General features: G+C 48.4%; 1 protein-coding gene across 1 annotated transcript in view; it reads right to left on the reverse strand.

The window, feature by feature from the left end:
- Positions 1–6,682: 6,682 nt before the first annotated feature.
- Positions 6,683–20,096, reverse strand: part of LOC310839911 (cyclic AMP-dependent transcription factor ATF-7) — a 113,664-nt gene continuing 100,250 nt past the window's right edge. The window contains exons 12-15 of the mRNA XM_083728923.1: positions 13,905–20,086; positions 12,991–13,640; positions 10,536–12,512; positions 6,683–10,395 (exon numbers count right to left, since the gene is read on the reverse strand). Coding sequence (XP_083585049.1) covers positions 19,869–20,086 — 218 coding nt within the window. The 3' untranslated portion in view covers positions 6,683–10,395; positions 10,536–12,512; positions 12,991–13,640; positions 13,905–19,868. The remainder of the gene's footprint in view (positions 10,396–10,535; positions 12,513–12,990; positions 13,641–13,904; positions 20,087–20,096) is intronic.

Genomic DNA, 20,096 nt, shown 5'->3' on the forward strand with positions numbered 1-20,096 from the left:
ATGGAAACGCAAAGAAGATGAATTGATTCAGATAACATTTTCTTCAGATTATCGATACATCCCAAGTCTGTGGGAATGGGTGAGCCAAATGTTGGAGATTGACCTGGGAGATAATTTGAAATCACTCATGGCCCAGTTGGGTTTTCTTGGCAAAGTTAATTTCTCAGCTACAAATACCATCTAGAAATGATATTACACTTGTGCAAAGTGATAAGAAGATATATTCTCCAAGCATTTGTATAGCTTGTGGCAAAGGATGCTTTCTAAATGGACAATGTTGACAAGTGATTGCCCATGAAATTTATATATGTAAATAAACATTTCAAGAAAAGAGGATTCCAACTAAACATCAGGAAGGACTTTCTGACAGCAAGAGCTGTTCGACAGGGGAACGGTCTCCCTTGGAAGGTGGTGGGCTCTCCTTCCTTGGTGGGTTTTAAGCAGAGGTTGGGTGGCCATCTGTCATGGATGCTTGAGCTGAGATTCCTACATTGCTGGGGGTTGGACTAGATGACCCCATGGGGTCCCTTTCCAATTCTATAATTTTATGATTCTATGAAATGGGGGTGGAGATGAAAATAGGTGTAGGGTGGGGCCGCAGAATAGAAAAGGACTGGTTTCAAAAACAGGATTGTGAAGGTAAAAACAGGTTTTGTAATTGCATGCGGTGAGAAGCGGACACTCGTCTAAGTCAGGGGTCAGCAAACTTTTTCAGCAGGGGGCCGGTCCACTGTCCCTCAGACCTTGTGGGAGGCTGGACTGTATTTTTTTGGGGGGGGGAATGAACGAATTCCTATGCCCCACAAATAACCCAGAGATACATTTTAATAATAATAATAATAATAATAATAATAATAATAATAATAATAATAATAATTTATTATTTGTACCCCGCCCATCTGGCTGGGTTTCCCCAGCCACTCTGGGCGGCTTCCATAGAAACCAAAAATACAGTAGAATATCACAGATTAAAAACTTCCCTGAACAGGGCTGCCTTAAGATGTCTTCTGAATGTCAGGTAGTTACTTATTGCTTTGACATCTGATGGGAGGGCGTTCCACAGGGCGGGCGCCACTACCGAGAAGGCCCTCTGCCTGGTTCCCTGTAGCTTTGCTTCTCGCAATGAGGGAACCGCCAGAAGGCCCTCGGCGCTGGACCTCAGTGTCCGGGTAGAATGATGGGGGTGGAGACGCTTCTTCAGGTATACTGGGCCGAGGCCGTTTAGGGCTTTAAAGGTCAACACCAGCACTTTGAATTGTGCTCGGAAACGTACTGGGAGCCAATGTATGTCTTTCAAGACCGGTGTTATGTGGTCTCGGTGGCCACCCCCAGTCACCAGTCTAGCTGCTGCATTCTGGATTAGTTGTAGTTTCCGGGTCACCTTCAAAGGTAGCCCCACGTAGAGCGCATTGCAGTAGTCCAAGAGGGAGATAACTAGAGCATGCACCACTCTGGTGAGACAGTCCACGGGCAGGTAGGGTCTCAGCCTGCGTACCAGGTGGAGCTGATAAACAGCTGCCCTGGACACAGAATTGACCTGTGCCTCCATGGACAGCTGTGAGTCCAAAATGACTCCCAGGCTGCGCACCTGGTCCTTCAGGGGCACAGTTACCCCATTCAGGACCAGGGAGTCCTCCACACCAGCCCGCCCCCTGTCCCCCAAAACCAGTACTTCTGTCTTGTCAGGATTCAACTTCAATCCATTAGCCGCCATCCATCCTCCAACCGCCTCCAGACACTCACACAGGACCTTCACCGCCTTCACTGTTTCTGATTTGAAAGAGAGGTAGAGCTGGGTATCATCTGCATATTTTAAATAAAACCACACATTCTACTCATGTAAACACACAGATTCCCAGACCGTCCACGGGCCGGATTGAGAATGCGATTGGGCTGCATCTGGCCCCCGGGCCTTAGTTTGCCTATCCATGATCTAGGTGGTTAAATTTGGGGGGTGGGCGGCTGATGAATGGAGCAATCGGGAAGGGAGAGGCCACCCCCCCGGTAAATAATATAACTTTTAAAAAGTAACCCGTGTGTTTAATTAATCCACTCTTACGCATTTAGTACCCTCATATTTTTGGACATAATCATTTATTTAGGTGAACAAATAGTGCCCCCACCCCTGCAAAGGGGCTGTGCACAGAGACCCGTGTAATATACATCTGCCACCGCACTCTGGAGGACAAGTAACAATACTGGGCCAAGGGGTGCAGTTTGCAGGTTATTGGTTCCTGCATTCAGTGAAATGAATGCAGATGGGCTGTCTTTAGAAGATCTCCATTTAGACTCGGTAGTTGCTGCGACTTCTGGTGGAGCAATGCTGCCATCGTGTGGTTGGCAGCAGGAAATGCGGGCTAAGATATGTGACTCAACAGGGAGGCTTATTATATTAGCCAGGTTTGGAGAGGCTGAAACTGCTTTCCGTCAAGAAAGGCGAGCACGCTGCAATTCTACGACACCACCACGGGGGGATCGCAGACTGGCAACCAGAACTCGAGATGCTGCCGTGAATCTCCCCCCCCCCAAAAAAATCTAGGGCACACACATACCCTGCAAGCCTACGCAGATCCCTGATAGTGTAGCTAAGAACCAATTAAATAGCATTTAAGCTGATTCGTTCTCTTCCTTTTAACTCACAGGGGATCAGTCTGCTGGTTAAAATAGGTGGTGGGATCCTGCAACCCTCAGCATGTTGTTGGACTAGAACATGGGTAGGTAAACTAAGGCCCGGGGGCCAGATCCGGCCCAATTGCCTTCTAAATCCGGCCCGTTTTTACATGAGTAGAATGTGTCCTTTTCTTTAAAATGCATCTCTGGGTTATTTGTGGGGGATAGGAATTCGTTCACCCCCCCCAAATATAGTCTGGCCCCCACAAGGTCTGAGGGACAGTCAACCGGCCCCCTGCTGAACAAGTTTGCTGACCCCTGGACTAGAACTCTCAATCTGCTGGTGGAAGCTTAAACAGTGGCGTAGCGTGGGTTGTCAGCACCTGGGGCAAGGCAAGTAATTTGCGCCCCCTAACCCGTGGAGCCAGGTAGGGGCAGAGAGCTGCGAGTGCTAGCGCCCCCCCCAGATGTTGCGCCCGGCCCCCCTTAAAGACGTCTGAAGGGCCACTGTTTCCCCAAGATCTGCATTGAGCAACTTGGAAGATAAAGGTGGTATCAAAATGAAATGAATAAATAAAAATATTTTTTTTGGGGGGGTGTCTTGTTGACTGTCCCCTTCATGGATCACTGCCTTGCAGTGGTGAAGGGGCTTGAATAACTCAGAGAAGCTATGAGCTACGCCGTGCAGGGCCACCCAAGATGGACAGGTCATAGTGGAGAGTTTTGACCAAACGTGATCCACCTGGAGCAGGAACCGGCAAGCCACTCCAGTATCCCTGCCCAGAAAACTCCATGGACAAAGATAACAGGCATATAGTGCCTGGTGTGCTCTGGTCCATGGGGTCACGAAGAGCCGGACACGACTAAATAACTAAACAACAACTTGTTGACTGTGCCACTGGAGAAAGTTCTGCTCAGAGACTGAATCCAGTAAGAAGAAACTCATTGGAAAAAGGACACTAGCTCTGAGTGATAGAGTCTAGCATCTCCACTAGTAGGGCTAGGAAAGGTGCCCCCCCCCCAATGTTGCAGCCCCTGCCAGTTACAGCAGACAAGAGTGACCTAGGTGAACCAAGGGACTGACTCAGTACAAAGTAGTTTCCTTTGCTCCTGAAGATTGCCTTAATGCAAGAGCCCCAGGGGCTGGGAGATTAATCCATTTAATGTTTCTTCAAGAGCCAGAGAGAAGAAGAAGAGTTTGGATTTGATATCCCGCCTTTCACTTAAGGAGTCTCAAAGCGGCTAACATTCTCCTTTCCCTTCCTCCCCCACAACAAACACTCTGCGAGGTGAGTGGGGCTGAGAGACTTCAAAGCAGTGTGACTAGCCCAAGGTCACCCAGCAGCTGCATGTGGAGGAGCAGGGAAGCGAACCCGGTTCCCCAGATTACGAGATTAGCGCTCTTAACCACTACACCACACTGGCTCTCAGAGACTCCTGAAGGCATCACAAAGGGGACACAAACAGCACCAAGCAGAGCCAAGGCAGTATGACTCCTCTATGATGCAACCCCCAGTGGCATTTGGTCGTTCTGGTAACAGGTTCATTGTTGGCTCACACTTGGTTGGAAACAAAGGACAGGTCTGAGGAAGAAGCGCAGCCTAGCAGCTGACGCACCAACTATCTGGATCATTGGCAGGAGAGGACTTCCTCCATGGCTGGCACTGGTATCTCTAGCCTCCACTGGCAAACCGAAGGAGAGCCCTGGTGGCTCAGACCACAGGCCTATCTCAGGGTGAGGGGAACTTCAGGCCCTTGGGGTAGAGCCTTCCAGGACCAGATGGAAGTCTGGAAGTCTTCCCAGGTCATACCCCCTCGGGCAGCCAAACCGATCACCAGCTCTGCTTTGCCCTTGCATTGAATGTTTTTAACGTACAGTGGTACCTCGGGTTAAGTACTTAATTCGTTCCAGAGGTCCGCACTTAACCTGAAACTGTTCTTAACCTGAAGCACCACTTTAGCTAATGGGGCCTCCCGCTGCCGCCGCAGCATGATTTCTGTTCTCATCCTGAAGCAAAGTTCTTAACCTGAAGGACTATTTCTGGGTTAGCGGAGTCTGTAACCTGAAGCGTATGTAACCCGAGGTACCACTGTACTTGGCTGGAATGCATCCTCCGAAAATGCCCTTTTGTGTGTGTGTGTAGAAACTAGCCTACTGCACAAAGGTAACATTTACACCTGTTGTTCTGCCCACTTTTGCCAGTGGCATGTGGTTCCTGGAAGCCTGGGAAGAAGGGGCCCCAACTCTAGGCCAACTCCCCGCGATGCAGGAATCTCAGCTAAAGCATCCCTGACAGATGACCATCCAAACTCTGCTTTAAAGCCTTCCAAAGGAGTCCATTCCACTGCTGAACAGCTCTTACATCCAGAAAGTTCCTCCTAACGGAATCTCCTTTCTTGTAACTTGAAGCCATTGGTTCAAGTGCTACCCTGCAGAGCAGGAAAAAACAAGCTTGATGCATCTTCCATGGGACAGCCCTTGAGATATTTGAAGATGGCTATCGTATCTCCTCTTTTCCAGGCTAATGAGATCCTTGAAAAAGGTTTCCCACCCCTTGCCGATCTAGTCCTGTATTCTGTTTGCACAGCAACCGACAGGGAGCTGAGGTGAAGGGTAAGATGGCGCCCACCCTCCCATTCATTGTACTGAAGGTCATTGGCTCTAACTTCAACACAAGGTGGCCCCCTCCATCTCACCTGGGGGCAGAGGGCTAGTTTAGGGGGTACAGGGCAGACTGGGTGACACACAGTTCTGCCTTCCATCTGAGGGGACTGGCCAGGGAGCTCAGCTCAGGAGGAATAGTGGGGGTGGAGTACTGCCACCTCACAAATACTGCCCAGCACCTGCTACCTGAGGTGGCTGCCTCACCATAGGGCCACGCCTGGTGGACAAACCAGAGGCCTATAGGCCAGGCATAGGCAAACTCAGCCCTCCAGATGTTTTGGGACTACAATTCCCATCATCTGGTCCCGTGGGTTACCCGAGAGGCGAGGTCCAAATCCGGTCTGTGGTCAAAGGTGCAACATGGAGGCAGTCCGTAGTAGTTGAAGCTGGGTGCAGGGTGAAGTCAGGAACAGGTTTGCAAGCAGGGAGCCAGGGCAGGTCATGAAAGCAGGACAGGATTCAGGCAGGAACTAGCAACCAACAATGTTGCTCCCACAACTTGGGACTGGGGCTGGCTGGCTTTTATCTGCCCCGATCCTCTGGTGACTCGCCCGCCTCTCCTGGCCTGGAGGCGAGCACTCCTCCTGTGGGAACTTAGTTCCCTCCGCCTCTCTGCCCTGAGCCTCTGCAGCTCAGGAGAGGCTGGAGGGTTACCGGACCCAGAGGCAACCTTAGCTTTCTCTGACGGGCCGAGAGTGGAGCACCTGCAGGCAATGGGTCCTCCATCAGCTCAGGAGCCAGAGCAGATTCAGCTGGTGCCTGCACCTGAGGATCCGGCACAGGTGAGGACCCTTCAGGCTCATGCCCCAGCCCTGGCTCAGCTGGTTCTGGAGGTGGGGAATCCTGTGCAGGCTGGGATCCCTCAGGTTCAGCATCCGAGTCAGAATCCCAGGGCATCACATCATCCCTGACCACTGGTCCTGTTAGCTAGGGATCGTGGCAGCTGTAGGACAAAAAGCAGATGACCACCTCAACAGCCTTCAGCTGGGGATCCCTGAAGATCTCGTTTGGGGTCAAACATTGCTCTTAACATCTGAAAAAAGGCAGACCTCTATAGCCCCATGTCAGGCCTACAGTCTCCCCCCCCCCCCCAAGAATTAGACTTGAAAAAGACTCCCTATCTGCTCTAACAGAAAGGTTTTCCAGGAATGAGGGGCCCTTCCAGGAGGCAGTGGTGGCAGAGATGCTTGTACAAGGGCCTAGGTTCAGTCCCCAGCCACGACCGGACAAAAGCGCAGCAGACAGGACGACCTGTGGGTGGCTGCTTCTGGCGTGACTCGAAGAGGAATAGAAAGACGCACTTGAGAGAAAGCATCCGTTGAGAAAGCAGAATCCTGCCCCATCCTAGCCTTTGGAGGCAGAAGCACTTGGTGATGCAGAGACCGAAAGGGAATGCAAACAAACTCGTCCACGTTAATATTTTAATGTTACATTTGCAGCATAAATAAAAAGGCACATTATATGTTTGGTAAGAACAGTGGCTGAAAGAACAAGTTGGTAAGTGCCGGGGTTGGTGGTTTCTTTCGTGTGTGTGTGTGTGTTGTTTTTTTAATGTACGTAGTTTATTTGTTTTAAAAATAGCAGGATACAAAGATGAAACGCCACAGCTCACCCAGGCCTGTGGTAGCAAAAAACACAGGGCCACGGGAACCACGAGACAGGCAAAAAATGCTAGCTTGTGAGGACCTGCTCACAGGAGCACTTCGGTGAATTATTGGTTGGCTTACCAGTTAAGTAGATGCATCTTTCCGCCTTTCTGCCCCCCCCTCCAGCAGCCCCCTGCCCAGTCACGTAGCTATCAAAAGGCAGAAGAGTCTAAGCAAAAGTCTCCGTTGAGAGGGGGAGGGGGTTGGGAACCTCAGACCTGCATACATTTCAAGAAGTGACATGTCAACAATGTCACTGCATGAGGAACGGCAGCCATCGAGGAGAAAAGAGCTGATATATGCCTATATATTTCTATATATATATATATATTCATAGATACGTATTTCACTTTATGAGATACTAAACCCCCTTTCGTGGTTAAGCATTCAGGGATCTCTCTTCCCCCACCCTCCTACCCTCAACTTATTGATCGTAAAAGCTCTCCATATAATATATCTATATTTGAAAACATAACAATTTATTTTTTTTATAAAGGAAATAACCGGGCAGATACTTGTGGAAAAGGAAGGCGTCGCATGAACTCCCGCATAGCTTGAAGTTTTGCAACAATGATGGAAGGCTTTGTGAACATGGAGAGAGATGGAAGAGCTGGGATGGGGATATTTGGGAAGTAGAGCCACTTTTTGGAAACCAGGATCATTCATACACTGTGTGTTACCAGTCTGGAAGATTTTAGGACCAAGATAAGGCTTGCAAGTATCTGGGGTGACTCTTATCCACAAAGGCAAGTGTGCTAAGATGTTTGTACATGGAGATCTCTGATAGCAAAGATTGTTCCTCTCTCTTCCAGAAATGTGAAGAAAATGCAAATTTTCTGAGGAGGAGGACACGGAAGAAAGAGGGAGACGAGAACAGATCGATGTGACAAGGTGGGTTCTGCTCTAAGGTGGGCTTAAAATAAGGGAAGGGAGGAAAGAGACATGACCCCCCCCCTTCAGACGCTGCAAGTGGGAGTACTGTTGGCTGGAGTCAAAATATGAGCACTAGCTTAGCTCAGGTCAAAGTATAAGAGAGAAGCAAACAGACTTCCCTCAATGAGCCTGTGCACGACTGTTTTGTTCTTTACCTCTTTGCTATGCCACCCTGCAATGGGTTTCATTCCAGTATTTTTGTAGAAGCAAGTCTCTCTCCAAGGGAATCTAGCTCAGCTATGTCACCTGAACATACAGACTCCTTGTCTACTTCAAGTATTGCCAAGTTTTCCTGAGCCATCCTATTGCACTGCAATTTTCCTTACCAACGTGCTTGTTCAGCTTAAGCTGCTGTTCCAAATACATTGGAAGGGCCATAGAATCTTTTATTGCTAAGTGAGGACAACCAGTATGATGCACCTGGTCTCCTCACCTAGGCTCCTCCTCAAAACTCTGATACGGTCCGGACTTCCCAGGACAGTTGTGCAATTTCTGCAACTATCAAACACAGCGCTACTGAGAACAGGGCCTAAGAGTCAAGAAAACCTGCTGCAACTAGCTTCTTTTCTCCATCTTAAGAGCCCGTTCTGACACTGACACCCACCCACACCGGACGCATCCGTTAGAATGATTTCCCATCCCATTAGAATGGTTTGTCAGAACGGGGGCTCTTGGACCTTGCACAAATAGAATCTGTGATTAATCGTAAAATCAACCTCAAATCATGGACTCATTTCGAAAGCAAGTTGAGGCAACACATTCAGACAACCCCCTTTCTTATGCAGCCTTGGGAGCTATTTGAAAATGCTGTCCTGGTGGGTGAAATAAATGTGACATCATAAAACACTCTTTGGCTGTGCATGTATTTGCAAATATGTATAATATGCACGTACCGAGCTGGAAAATTAACCCAATATCAACAGACTGCAACATAAAAGGCATTCCATTTTGACATAATGCGCTAGGGATTATGCTTATTGCGCCTTCACCTGCTGCAACTTGTCTCCTTCAGAGCACAAACGATGCCTATGCTCTCCCAAGCATGCAGCAAGGACATATAACGTGAGCATGCTGTGAAAATCTGTCCCCCGGACGTCACTTTGCAGGCTGTTAGCAAATTATGAACATTTAAGGGGGAAAAACGAAGAAAAGGAGTGTTTGCTCGGCTCAACTTAGCCTTTGCTTTCAGCGTCTGGCTCTTAAGATTCAGAATAAAACAAAATAATAGGCCCAATAAATACGTTCACACTGCTCCCCGTAGCCACTTGAAATGCAAAGGGGTGGAGGTAGGCCCATATGCCACCACTGCTTCCCCAAAGGGCTCTGCCCATACCTCTGGCATTTTCCACTATGCCAATGCGTATTTCCCTATGGGAGTTGCAATGACATGATGAAAACACCCTGTAACATAAAGAAGACAAGGTCTTCCACACAAACAGTTCAACATGTGGCCCCACTTCCACACTGCCGTGCTTCAAGATGCAACCATACCGCTTTGCATGCAGGAGGTCTCGGGTTCAACCCCCAACACCTCTGGGTAGGGCTGCCAGTGTCCCGTCCGGAAATCCTGGACAGCCTCTGCCAATCAGTGTGGACAATACTAAGCTAGATGGACCAATGGCCTGACTCAGCGTACAGCAGCTTCCCATGCAGTTTTGTGAATTAGGCCAGAGGCTCAACGCGCAATCTGATGAACCAGCAAGATGCGACAGCTGCGCTAGAGCAGCGGCAAGAAACAAATCTTTAAAAACGAAAAGAAAAACCCATTGAGCTGCACGTTCAAAGGTTGATGTTGTCTGGCTTCTGCACTGCTGCTGAATGGAGGCCAAGTGGGACAAGGTATTTTGCTGTAGAGCAGGGGACAAATGCATGTAACAAGGAAGCAAGCAAATGTAGCCCTACTGTTTTCAATCTGCACAGGTTGTCTACATACACGGAAGATAGACCTGCATGTTTTGAAGATGCAGCCGGTTGAAATCAGGTGCAGAAATCCAATGCATTTTGGCTGCAAAACCCTTATTCAGGGTGAAAATATCTTTGTTCAATCCTTACATAAAGAAAGGACTGGGTCCCTCAACTTAAGACAAGCCAACCAAGCCATGAAAAACAAGAAGCACCATTTTGTATCAGCACAGCAATGAACGACATGGCCTTCCTGAAATGTACTGGGCTTCAATAGCTTATTCCCATAACCTGTTTGCAAATGTCAGGGTCATCTCTCCCCAGTTTCTACTGCCTACTGCTGTTGCATCCTCCGTTTTTTTCTTCTAGAACACACGAAGTTACTTTGCCTGCTTTTTGAACAGAGCTGGAAACAGGAGTTCTACCACTTGCTGAGTTCCAGTTCTATCCAACCAAAGGTTTTTCTTGCTTCCCAGAGTGGCCAGACAGCATCTACCACTTTGTATCTGCAGCACCCTTTCACGCAGTCCTAATTAGATTCCCAGAAGGACAGTCACGTCAAATCTGTTGCGACAAAAATGAAGCATCCTGCAGCCCCTTAAAGACTAGCAAATTCATAACAGCGTAAGCTTTCGTGGACTAGGGCAGTGTTTCCCAACCTTGTGCCTCCAGATGTTTTTGGCCTACAACTCCCATCATCCCTGACCACTGGTCTTGCTAGCTAGGGATGATGGGAGTTGTAGGCCAAAAACATCTGGAGGCACAAGGTTGGGAAACACTGGACTAGGGACCAAATTTGTGTCTTTGAGGACTCTTTGTTGGTCTAGCCATATTGAAAACCTCTGCTTCTCTTTGGTCTACGCATTTCATACTGAGGGGAAGGGTGGGTTGGGTATAGAAAAACAAGAAAAACTGGAAAATGCAAAAACGATTCCAGTGCAAACTTTAAAAACAAAACAAAAAGACAAAACAGTGGCAGGAGCAGTATCATTCATAGTTTTAGTGGTAAAGTACTAGTGAATGCAACCTAGTATATGTAGCTAGATCTGCAGGTTTTTTTTGTCTAAAAAGCTTCATGTCAACTTACTGTATTTTTCGCTCTATAGGACGCACTGGACCATAGGAGGGGGAGAACAGGGGGAAAAAATTCTCCCCTCTCTGCTTAGCGCCCCTTCAGCAAAGCAGCAGGAGAAACGGAGCCCCTTCCATTTCTCCTCCCGCTTCGCTGAAGTTGCGCTGCGCAGAGAAGGAAAACTGTGCAGCGCCTCTCCAGCGAAGCCTGGAGAGCAAGAGGGATCGGTATGCACCGACCCCTCTCGCTCTCCAGGCTTCAGGCAGCTATCCGCAAGCCTTTGGAGCGCAGTGGGAACTCCTGCTGTGCTCGGAAGGCTTGTGGATAGCTGCCTGAAGCCCCCGGAGCCCAGTGGGAGTTCCATGGAGCCTGCATTCGCTCCGTAAGACGCACACACATTTCCCCTTAATTTTTGAAGGGGAAAAAGTGTGTCTTATAGAGCGAAAAATACAGTACATGTCAATCAAAAGATGAAACTTTGTGCTTTCTATCACTGCTGCTCCTCATCCAGCTTTCACCTTTATTAGGCCTCTATGCCTCCCCCTGCTAACGAACTTCCTGTTAACATGCAAAGAGCCCTGCTGGTTCAGGCCAAGGGCCCTGTTCTCACGGTGGCCAACTAGATGCCCACAGAACTCCCAGCAACTGGAATTCAGAAAGGCATAATGCACCCGATAGCGGATGGAACATGTTAAAAAGGAGCAGGTGAGGAAGGAAAGGCACAGTAAATCCATTCAATGAAGCCTGAGAAATGTGCTAGCCTTATCACAGCTCAGCCTCTGGGGCAGCTATGGAGTTTCCCTACTATTCCTGGCATGTGGATTGTAAGGGTGGGGTGGAACCACAAGAGGGAAGAAGCACATGGGAAATAGCATTACCTACATTACCAAAAGGCAGAGCCAGGACGGGGCAAGACCCTCTGATTGGGCACCCTTAAATGGTGAAGGGAAGGAGGGTGTTCTTGTTTTGTACTGGCCACCCCAGAAGGCTGAAGCAGCCGGGCGACTTTCTAGCCGCCTTAATGTTCTTTTCCATCTAAACTATGGAAAGGGCTGCCTGCGAATACCTGGATTCAATTTCTGCTCTTCTGAACATACACAAACACACCCTAGGCTCAGAAGGAACAGCATTCCAAGCCGTAATACATTATTTGCAAGATATAAGCCAGGAAAGCAGAGCCGTTCCCCCCCCCCCACTACCTCAATGAAATGCGGATCAAGCGCAAGGGCCAAAAATCACACACACCAGCCAAAACATTCCGTATCCTATCAAAAAGGAAACAATTTTGTGGAAAGGGCAGGCACGCCTGTAAATTAGCAAACTGGATATGGCACTAAGAAGGGCCTGGAGTTTCCTCCAACACACTGCACGGTCTGCAATGTGAGAGGGCAACTCTTCCCTCCTGAGCGAAGGGATTCCAACAAACTGCTCAGATGTGGGTAGTTGGTTAAACGGGATGGAGGTGTGATGGTGAGACAGAATGATTTATTGTTCGAATTGAACCAAAACCATCTGTGTGAATTAAGCTCTTTTCTCTCTCTTCTTTTGTAAAAGAGAGTTCTTTGGAGAAAGGGAAGGGAGCAAAGACACTAAGTTGAGAAAAGTACTTTTCACTGAGAGAGAGATGGACAGGGGGTGAAGGAACTCTAAAGAAAAGGAAGACAAAACCCAAAATTGAGGTAAACTATTGTCTTCAGCTTTTTTACCTCAATTTTGGGTTTTGTCTTCCTTTTCTTTAGAGTTCCTTCACCCCCTGTCCATCTCATCTCCCAAAATTGAGGTAAACTATTGTCTTCAGCTACGGGACGCAGGTGGCGCTGTGGGTTAAAGCCTCAGCGCCTAGGACTTGCCGATCGAAAGGTCGGCGGTTCGAATCCCTGCGGCGGGGTGCGCTCCCGCTGCTCGGTCCCAGCGCCTGCCAACCTAGCAGTTCGAAAGCACCTCCGGGTGCAAGTAGATAAATAGGGACCGCTTACCAGCGGGAAGGTAAACGGCGTTTCCGTGTGCGGCTCTGGCTCGCCAGAGCAGCGATGTCACGCTGGCCACGTGACCCGGAAGTGTCTCCGGACAGCGCTGGCCCCTGGCCTCTTAAGTGAGATGGGCGCACAACCCCAGAGTCTGTCAAGACTGGCCCGTACGGGCAGGGGTACCTTTACCTTTACCTTTTTTATTGTCTTCAGCTAGAGATTTGGAAAGGAATATCCAGAAGGGTGTCAAACCTCATCCAAAGGCTGTTCTGGGAAGACAAGCAAGGAGAAATATCTCCAGCTGTGTGCATAGCAGACGAGAACCGAGAAAAGAAAGCATTCTATTTGCAGTTACCAGCCATTTTTTAAAACCTGTATTTAATAGCGAAATGTCTAGAGGAAAGAAGGTCAAGAAAAGGGGCTGACCTCAAAGCTTGCTATGCACACTAGCAAATAAGGTTAATGATGGGGACTAATCCCTACCATGTTAAAGCTATGTTTTTCCCCAGTAGTGATGTATGGAAGTGAGAGCTGGACCATAAAGAAGGCTGATCGCCGAAGAATTGTTGCTTTTGAATTATGGTGCTGGAGGAGACTCTTGAGAGTCCCATGGACTGCAAGAAGATCCAACCTATCCATTCTGAAGGAAATCAGCCCTGAGTGCTCCCTGGAAGGACAGATCCTGAAGCTGAGGCTCCAATACTTTGGCCACCTCATGAGAAGAGAAGACTCCCTGGAAAAGACCCTGATGCTGGGAAAGATGGAGGGCAGAAGGAGAAGGTTGATGACAGAGGACGGGATGGTTGGACAGTGTTCTTGAAGCTACCAGCATGAGTTTGACCAAACTGCGGGAGGCAGTGGAAGACAGGAGTGCCTGCTGTGCTCTGGTCCATGGGGTCACGGAGACACGACCAGACTAAACAACAGCAACAACTCCCAGTTCAAATTCCAACCATGACGCCTATAGGAGCCAACTCCTAGTGGTTGAAGGGTCTTCGTGCCCCCCCATAAAATGTTTGAGGGGGCTGCCTCCCACCAGTTGATGGACATTGCCTTTTAAATGGTGTGTGTGCACTGCGTCATGTGATCAAGAAGGGCTTTGACCAAACTGCAGGAGGCAGTGGAAGACAGGAGTGTCTGGCGTGCTCTGGTCCATGGGATCACTAAGAGTCGGACACAACTAAACGACTAAACAACAACAACCCCTACCATGCCAGTCTGTCACAAGCCTAATGGTTTTTACTACTTACTAGCACCACAGGGGTATTGGGAGCGGGCAACTGAGTGAGGGAACGACTAAGTCTGGGTTCTGAAATCTCTCTTCTGTTTTATATTATGCAACTGCAGAAATGGTAATTTCCCCAGTATGCATGAATTGCAAAAAACCAAAAAACTATATGGCAGGTTAGGCCCAGAGCCTAGTGACATAAAAGGCACTTCTTTCACCTTTCTGTTGGCAGGAGAGAAGAGGTAAGAGGAGGTTTCAGCATCGGGTCAGCAAGAAGCCAAAGCAGGCGGGTTAGGGGGGCAGGGGACCCACTGATCAATGTCACAGGCAGTGTTGTACCTAGGCATTTCTCCTATGGGAAGGCAGGTCCCAACTACCAGAAGAATTAGGAGTGTTCCTGATTTAGAAACAATGGACAGCTCTTCCTACAGAGGAGAAAAATGCCCATTATCTCTATCCTTTACCAAGGAGGGCTGGCGAGGGGGGGTTACAAAGTCACGTCTTTGGGTCAGACAAATTTCCTATAAAGGCCAACTCTGGCAAAGCATTATTTCTGTAAACTTCTTCACACTGAACATCTGCCGGGGGTGGGGAGAGAAGAGCAAGGCTCACTTTAAGCACTTGATCTTCTATGCTGAGAAAAACATGTCTAGTGGGTGTGTGTGGCTGATTTAAAACACTAGACACAGAACGGGATATTAGTAGAGGGATGAGCAACACATTATCTTTCCATCTTTTAAGACAGGAAGGTGCTCTAAGCATGATTCTTTAAGAAGCAGCTGGAGACATCCAAGATCTACTGGAGCCATCTATAGAGTGGTTGTTGTTGTTTTTTACTAACACTGTAGTATTTTAAAAGGAAATGTTGAGTAAGTCTTGGGCATGCTGAAAGGCAGGGGCAGCGTCTCTCTGTATGTTGGGACCATCAGCCCCAGTTATCATATTCAATGCTATGGGATGAAAAGGCTTGGAGTCCAGCTACCTCTATGATAATGCCAGAAAATAATTCGGTAGAAAATTAGATTGCTTGAACCAGACTATGTAAATCAGCTGTTGGTTTCCAACATATAATGCACAGCCAATAAAGCTCTCATTACTACCACGTTTCCCCTATGCTAGAGATGTTGGATCAGTTATTTCATGGAACATCTGCTTAGCTCAAAGGAATAACTTTTTGGCGTATACCACCCTGGAGTAAACGTTATCTGCTAACCTCTTGATCTAGTAACCAAGGGCACTGCAAGAGAAACCCTTTGCCACCCGATCCTTGCCAGACTGTCTGAGTTGTAGGAATGGCACAAGCTACGCTAATTAGCAGCCGGGGTTAGAAGGGAAAGTATGGCACAGGAGTTCTCCTCTAGCTGTGGAGAATGTCGCTGATACAAGGTCTCCCTGCTCTGTCAAAACGCTTGGACTGGGATGTACATTTACAATCCTTCAGAATTCAACATGGCCACACACACCTGTACCAGCGTGGGTACTCCTTCCCCTTGGTGTTAGATCTCACACTGCCATGTGGTGCGCTCTATGTGTGAGAACACTGTTACAGTGTTTGCACAGCAAGTTGTGTACACCTTCAGTATTCTTCCCTCCCAGCAGAGTGACAACTGGTTGGCAAAGGCCCATGCAATAGGCTCTGCCCTCACAATCAATTCACCCCCACATTCCCCAGAAGCACACAAACAGGAAAGAGGCAGCCAACTTGCGAAAGGTGCATGGGAAAGGGAGAAGCCCTTTTATAAAAGCAAATAATAAAACTGCCAGTTCCCCTTTCTCAGCTCAGGAAATTTGAATTCTGTCTTATTTATGTGTTAAGCTATTAAAGAACTGCATTAATGGAGCTAATTAATTAATTAAGCTAATTAATTAAGCTGAGGCTCCAATACTTTGGCCACCTCATGAGAAGAGAGGACTCCCTGGAAAAGACCCTGATGTTGGGAGAGATGGAGGGTGCAAGGAGAAGGGGACGACAGAGGACGAGATGGTTGGATAGTGTTCTCGAAGTTACCAGCATGAGTTTGACCAAACTGCGGGAGGCAGTGGAAGACAGGAGTGCCTGGCGTGCTCTGGTCCATGGAGTCACGAAGAGGCGGACATGACTAAACAACAACAACGAGCTAGGCTGTGTTCATTCTGTTCAAGATGGGACTGGTGGGATAATATGCTTGATACATAAGCGCTATTACAGGAAAATGGTTTGGGCCCATAACTTCTCCTTGCCTCGACATGCAGTTTGCGGACCATTCCAAGTCCATTTAAGGCACTGCAATGTCATCTACAAAGTCTCCCTTTCTCCCTGATGGCTGTTGTCTCTGCGCCTTTTCCTGCTCCTTATCGTGGCTCTCTTTACCTTATGATTCTGCACACATATGCGCATACTGCTAGACTGCTGTAAGGAAACATGGCCCGTAGGAGGAGGAGGAGGAGGAAGAAGAAGAAGAAGAGGAGTTTGGATTTGATACCCCATTTTATCACTACCCGAAGGAGTCTCAAAGCGGTGCACATTCTCCTTTCCCTTCCTCCCCCACAACAAACACTCTGTGAGGTGAGTGGGGCTGAGAGACTTCAGAGAAGTGTGACTGGCCCAAGGTCACCCAGCAGCTGCATGCGGAGGAGCGGGGAGACGCGAACCCGGTTCCCCAGATTACAAATCTACCGCTCTTAACCACTACACCACACTGGCTCTCTAGGAAGTAGGGTTGTGGCAGCCACTGGCAGCAGCAGGATGGGGCAGAGGCAAGGAATCCCCGAGAGGCAGGCAGCAAGGGGACAATTTCTTTCCCATGGCTCCACAGCTGCCTCTCCAGCCTTCAGTCCCCAGACGTTTTTGGAATACAGGCAACTCTCAATCTGTGCATGTTCGATGCACGTGTTTGGCACTGGACGAGGGTGATATGAGCTTATGCACACGATGACCTGGAACATAACCCCTGCATAAATTGGGGGGGTGCCTATACAGTTGCCATCATCCCTGGCCACTGGCCGTGCCGCTTGGGGATGATGGGATTTGTAGTCCAACAGCAACTGGAGACCCAAAGTTGGGGAAAGGCTGCTCTGGAGCCAGGCTTAAGGTGACTTTCTACTGAACGCCCAATCAAAATCTGTTGAGCAGATTCTGACGAGGACGGAGGCCATAGTAAAAGGGGCACAGGGCGTGTGCTTTGTATGCAGGGATTCAATCCTTAGCATTTCCAGCTAAAGGGATCTCCGGAAGCAGTGCTGAAGAAGGCCTCTTTTGAGGAGCCACCGAGCACCTGAGTCAACAGTACTCCGTTAGAAGGACTGGTGGTATGATTAACACTAGAATCAGCTTCAGATATCATCTCTCACAAGAGCACGCCGTCTGTTAATGAGAGATGTGGTACTAATTCGTCTTTTGGATTCAACTTTACCTCAATCCCCTTTCCCCTAGAAAGCAGGACCAATCTGAAAACCTTACCTTCTTATCTTTTCTGGCACTCATTCAACCAGGAAAAGGATTCTGAGATCTTTTTTTTAATGAAAACACAGCATTGTTGGGCTTTTAAAGGGGCCAAAAAAAGAGAAAAAAGTTGCAATCTGTCCTCTAGCCAGCAAGCTCCTTTCCTGTTCTATTATCCTTAGAGGATCCTGGCTGCTGCACCTGCTTGTTATCGGAGCTGTCACTAAGGAAACAGATACCCTGTTGGGACAAGTTATATTCAAAGTACTTGCCTCTGTGCATGTTCAACATATCAAATAAGGGGGAAGGCGGGCGGGGGGGGGGGGAGGATGGAGGAGAGAAGACAAGTGACCGGATGTCTGAAATGCTTGCTAAAAGGAAGTCTGCAGACATTGAGAGTAAATTTCTTGCTGGTTTTAAACAAAGGGGGAAGGAAAAGGAACCCAAGAGGAGAAAGGAAAAATAAAAGGTCACGGAATAATAGACTAGAACCGAGATCAGGCTAAGGCAAGGAAATGGGTCAAAAAGCAATGACGACAAGGCCCTGAGATGCTGGAAAGACAAGGGAGATCACCTACTGTGGAAAATCTGCACAAGTCCCGTCATGTGCACACTGTGCAACTGATACCGAGATTCTTGAATAGGCGAATGTATATTCTAATGGGGAAATTTGCCAAAACTGGGGTTTAAAAAAGTCATTAATGATGAACCTTACACGGTCTGGCAGCATGGTGTGTTTTCAAATGAGGTTTTTTTTTTTAAAAAAAACATACTTAAGGAAGACGAAATGAAGGAAATGTTGGCATTGATGGGCTTCTGTTCTAACAGCTGCAGCCTAATCGTCCCAGGCTTGCCTCCTGCTTGCTAGAGATGCAGGCTCGATATCTACAGCTACCCAGTTAGCAAAAGCTCAAGGCCAACTTGAGGAAAAGGCACACGCAACACACACAAATGCGCTTTGGCAACAAGCAGAGGCAACAGGAAGAAAACAACTCCAAGCGCCCTTTTAAAATGCCAAGGCTTTTCGTTTCCCGTAATATACCCTTGTGACACCAGTGCTCTAGGAGTCCTGCATTGGAAAGGGGTGGTTGGGAGAAGGTGCGGCGGGAGCATCATTACTCAAAGGAGGGGCAAAAAGAGAGAGAGAAAAAGAAAAGAATGCTCCTCCCAGCCTCTTGCCCTTGAAAGAGACACTCCATGATTTAAGGCCACAGTCTTAGCAAGTTCACAGGGTTAAATGCAACAGGCGATCCTTTGAAATGTGCAGGGGTTAAAGGGGTTTGGAAACCTTTCAGATGTGTGACCTATGGAGAGGCTTCCCGCCTCTCCTTCAAAAACAGGGCAACTCTGACAGGTGCCTAGTCAAGTTTGACAAACTTAGGGCGACCCTATCAGGGTGCATATTCTGCACACATACAGATCCTAATTGTTTCAATTTTATTCAGATTCTGCTAGGTGCAGGAGAGGCGAGGGGGTGCATGGAGTGTCAGAGCTCTGCCTTCTGCCCAGTGGAAGCACTGCTTATTCTTCCTAACAACTGGAACACCAAGTACCGGTACTTCCCATCGTACATCTGATGGTTACCTCCACAGCCAAACCGGGCTAGGAACTGTACCAGAGGAAAAGGTGACCGATTAATGCACTCGTCTCTGATCTGATGCGCAGCTACAGACTCTGCAGTCTGAGATGCCTGCAACAGGCTTTCCATTTCCACTGCGGCGACTACCAACAGCCCTCAACCGCAGCAGCTACGAATGAGGTTGCTTGCTCGCTTCACAAAACAGTGGGGAATGGGGGAAATCAAACCTACAAGGTTATGGAGCTTACCACCTTCAGAGCCTTGAGCTGCAGTCCTGGTGTGAAAGTGCAGAATTGAAAGCCAGCTACAGCGGTGGCGATGGGTACACTGGAAATGTCAGAAAGCAGCGGCGGGGGGGGGGGGGTTTGCTAATTTTTTCATAAAAACGGGCAGCACCAGCAAAACGCCACAGCCTCTCCCAAGAGCTGCTTCCCTTTGCTAAAAAGCGGCCAACTCGAGAAAAGCACCATAAGTAACCAAGCTAAGGGAGGCTTAGTGTTAGTGGAACTTATACCTGAACATTAACCATTTAAGACCACACCGAGCAAGGCTAAGTGTGCTGTTGACTCCATACGACGGCCGATCGTCCCTAAGGGGTGGCGAAGCTGCTCATTTTGAAGCCATCGTTTAGAAACAGGATGGTCATCGTACTACTTTGGGCCAGGATGTGAACGGGGATATACTTAGTTAGAAGCTCCGTAGCTGCCCTTAACTCACTTTAAGAAAAAAACAAAAAACAAAAACAAAAATGTATCCACCCCATATCGATCGAGGGGCTTAGTTATGATCAGTCTCTCCAGCTGCAAGTTCTTATTGGTTAGTTCTATGTCACACATTTTGCGACATCATCTGCCAGCAGACTGGGAGTGGGGAGCCATAATGATGTGTGACTGTATGGGCACGTTCAGTTCTGTCCTTTGGCTTGCCATCTGAGTGAGGACCGATGTGGCGACAGCTTCAGCTGCAGAGCGGACAGCCAGCCCATTGGGAGAGGCCGTCACAGAACTGTGCTGGATGACAGGAGCCGGGGAACCTGTGGGCTCAGAACTCTCCTTGGGGCTTTCTGTATTTTT

The sequence above is a fragment of the Podarcis gaigeae genome (assembly GCF_964106915.1).
Source record: "Podarcis gaigeae genome assembly, chromosome: 2".
Classification (NCBI taxonomy): domain Eukaryota; kingdom Metazoa; phylum Chordata; class Lepidosauria; order Squamata; family Lacertidae; genus Podarcis; species Podarcis gaigeae.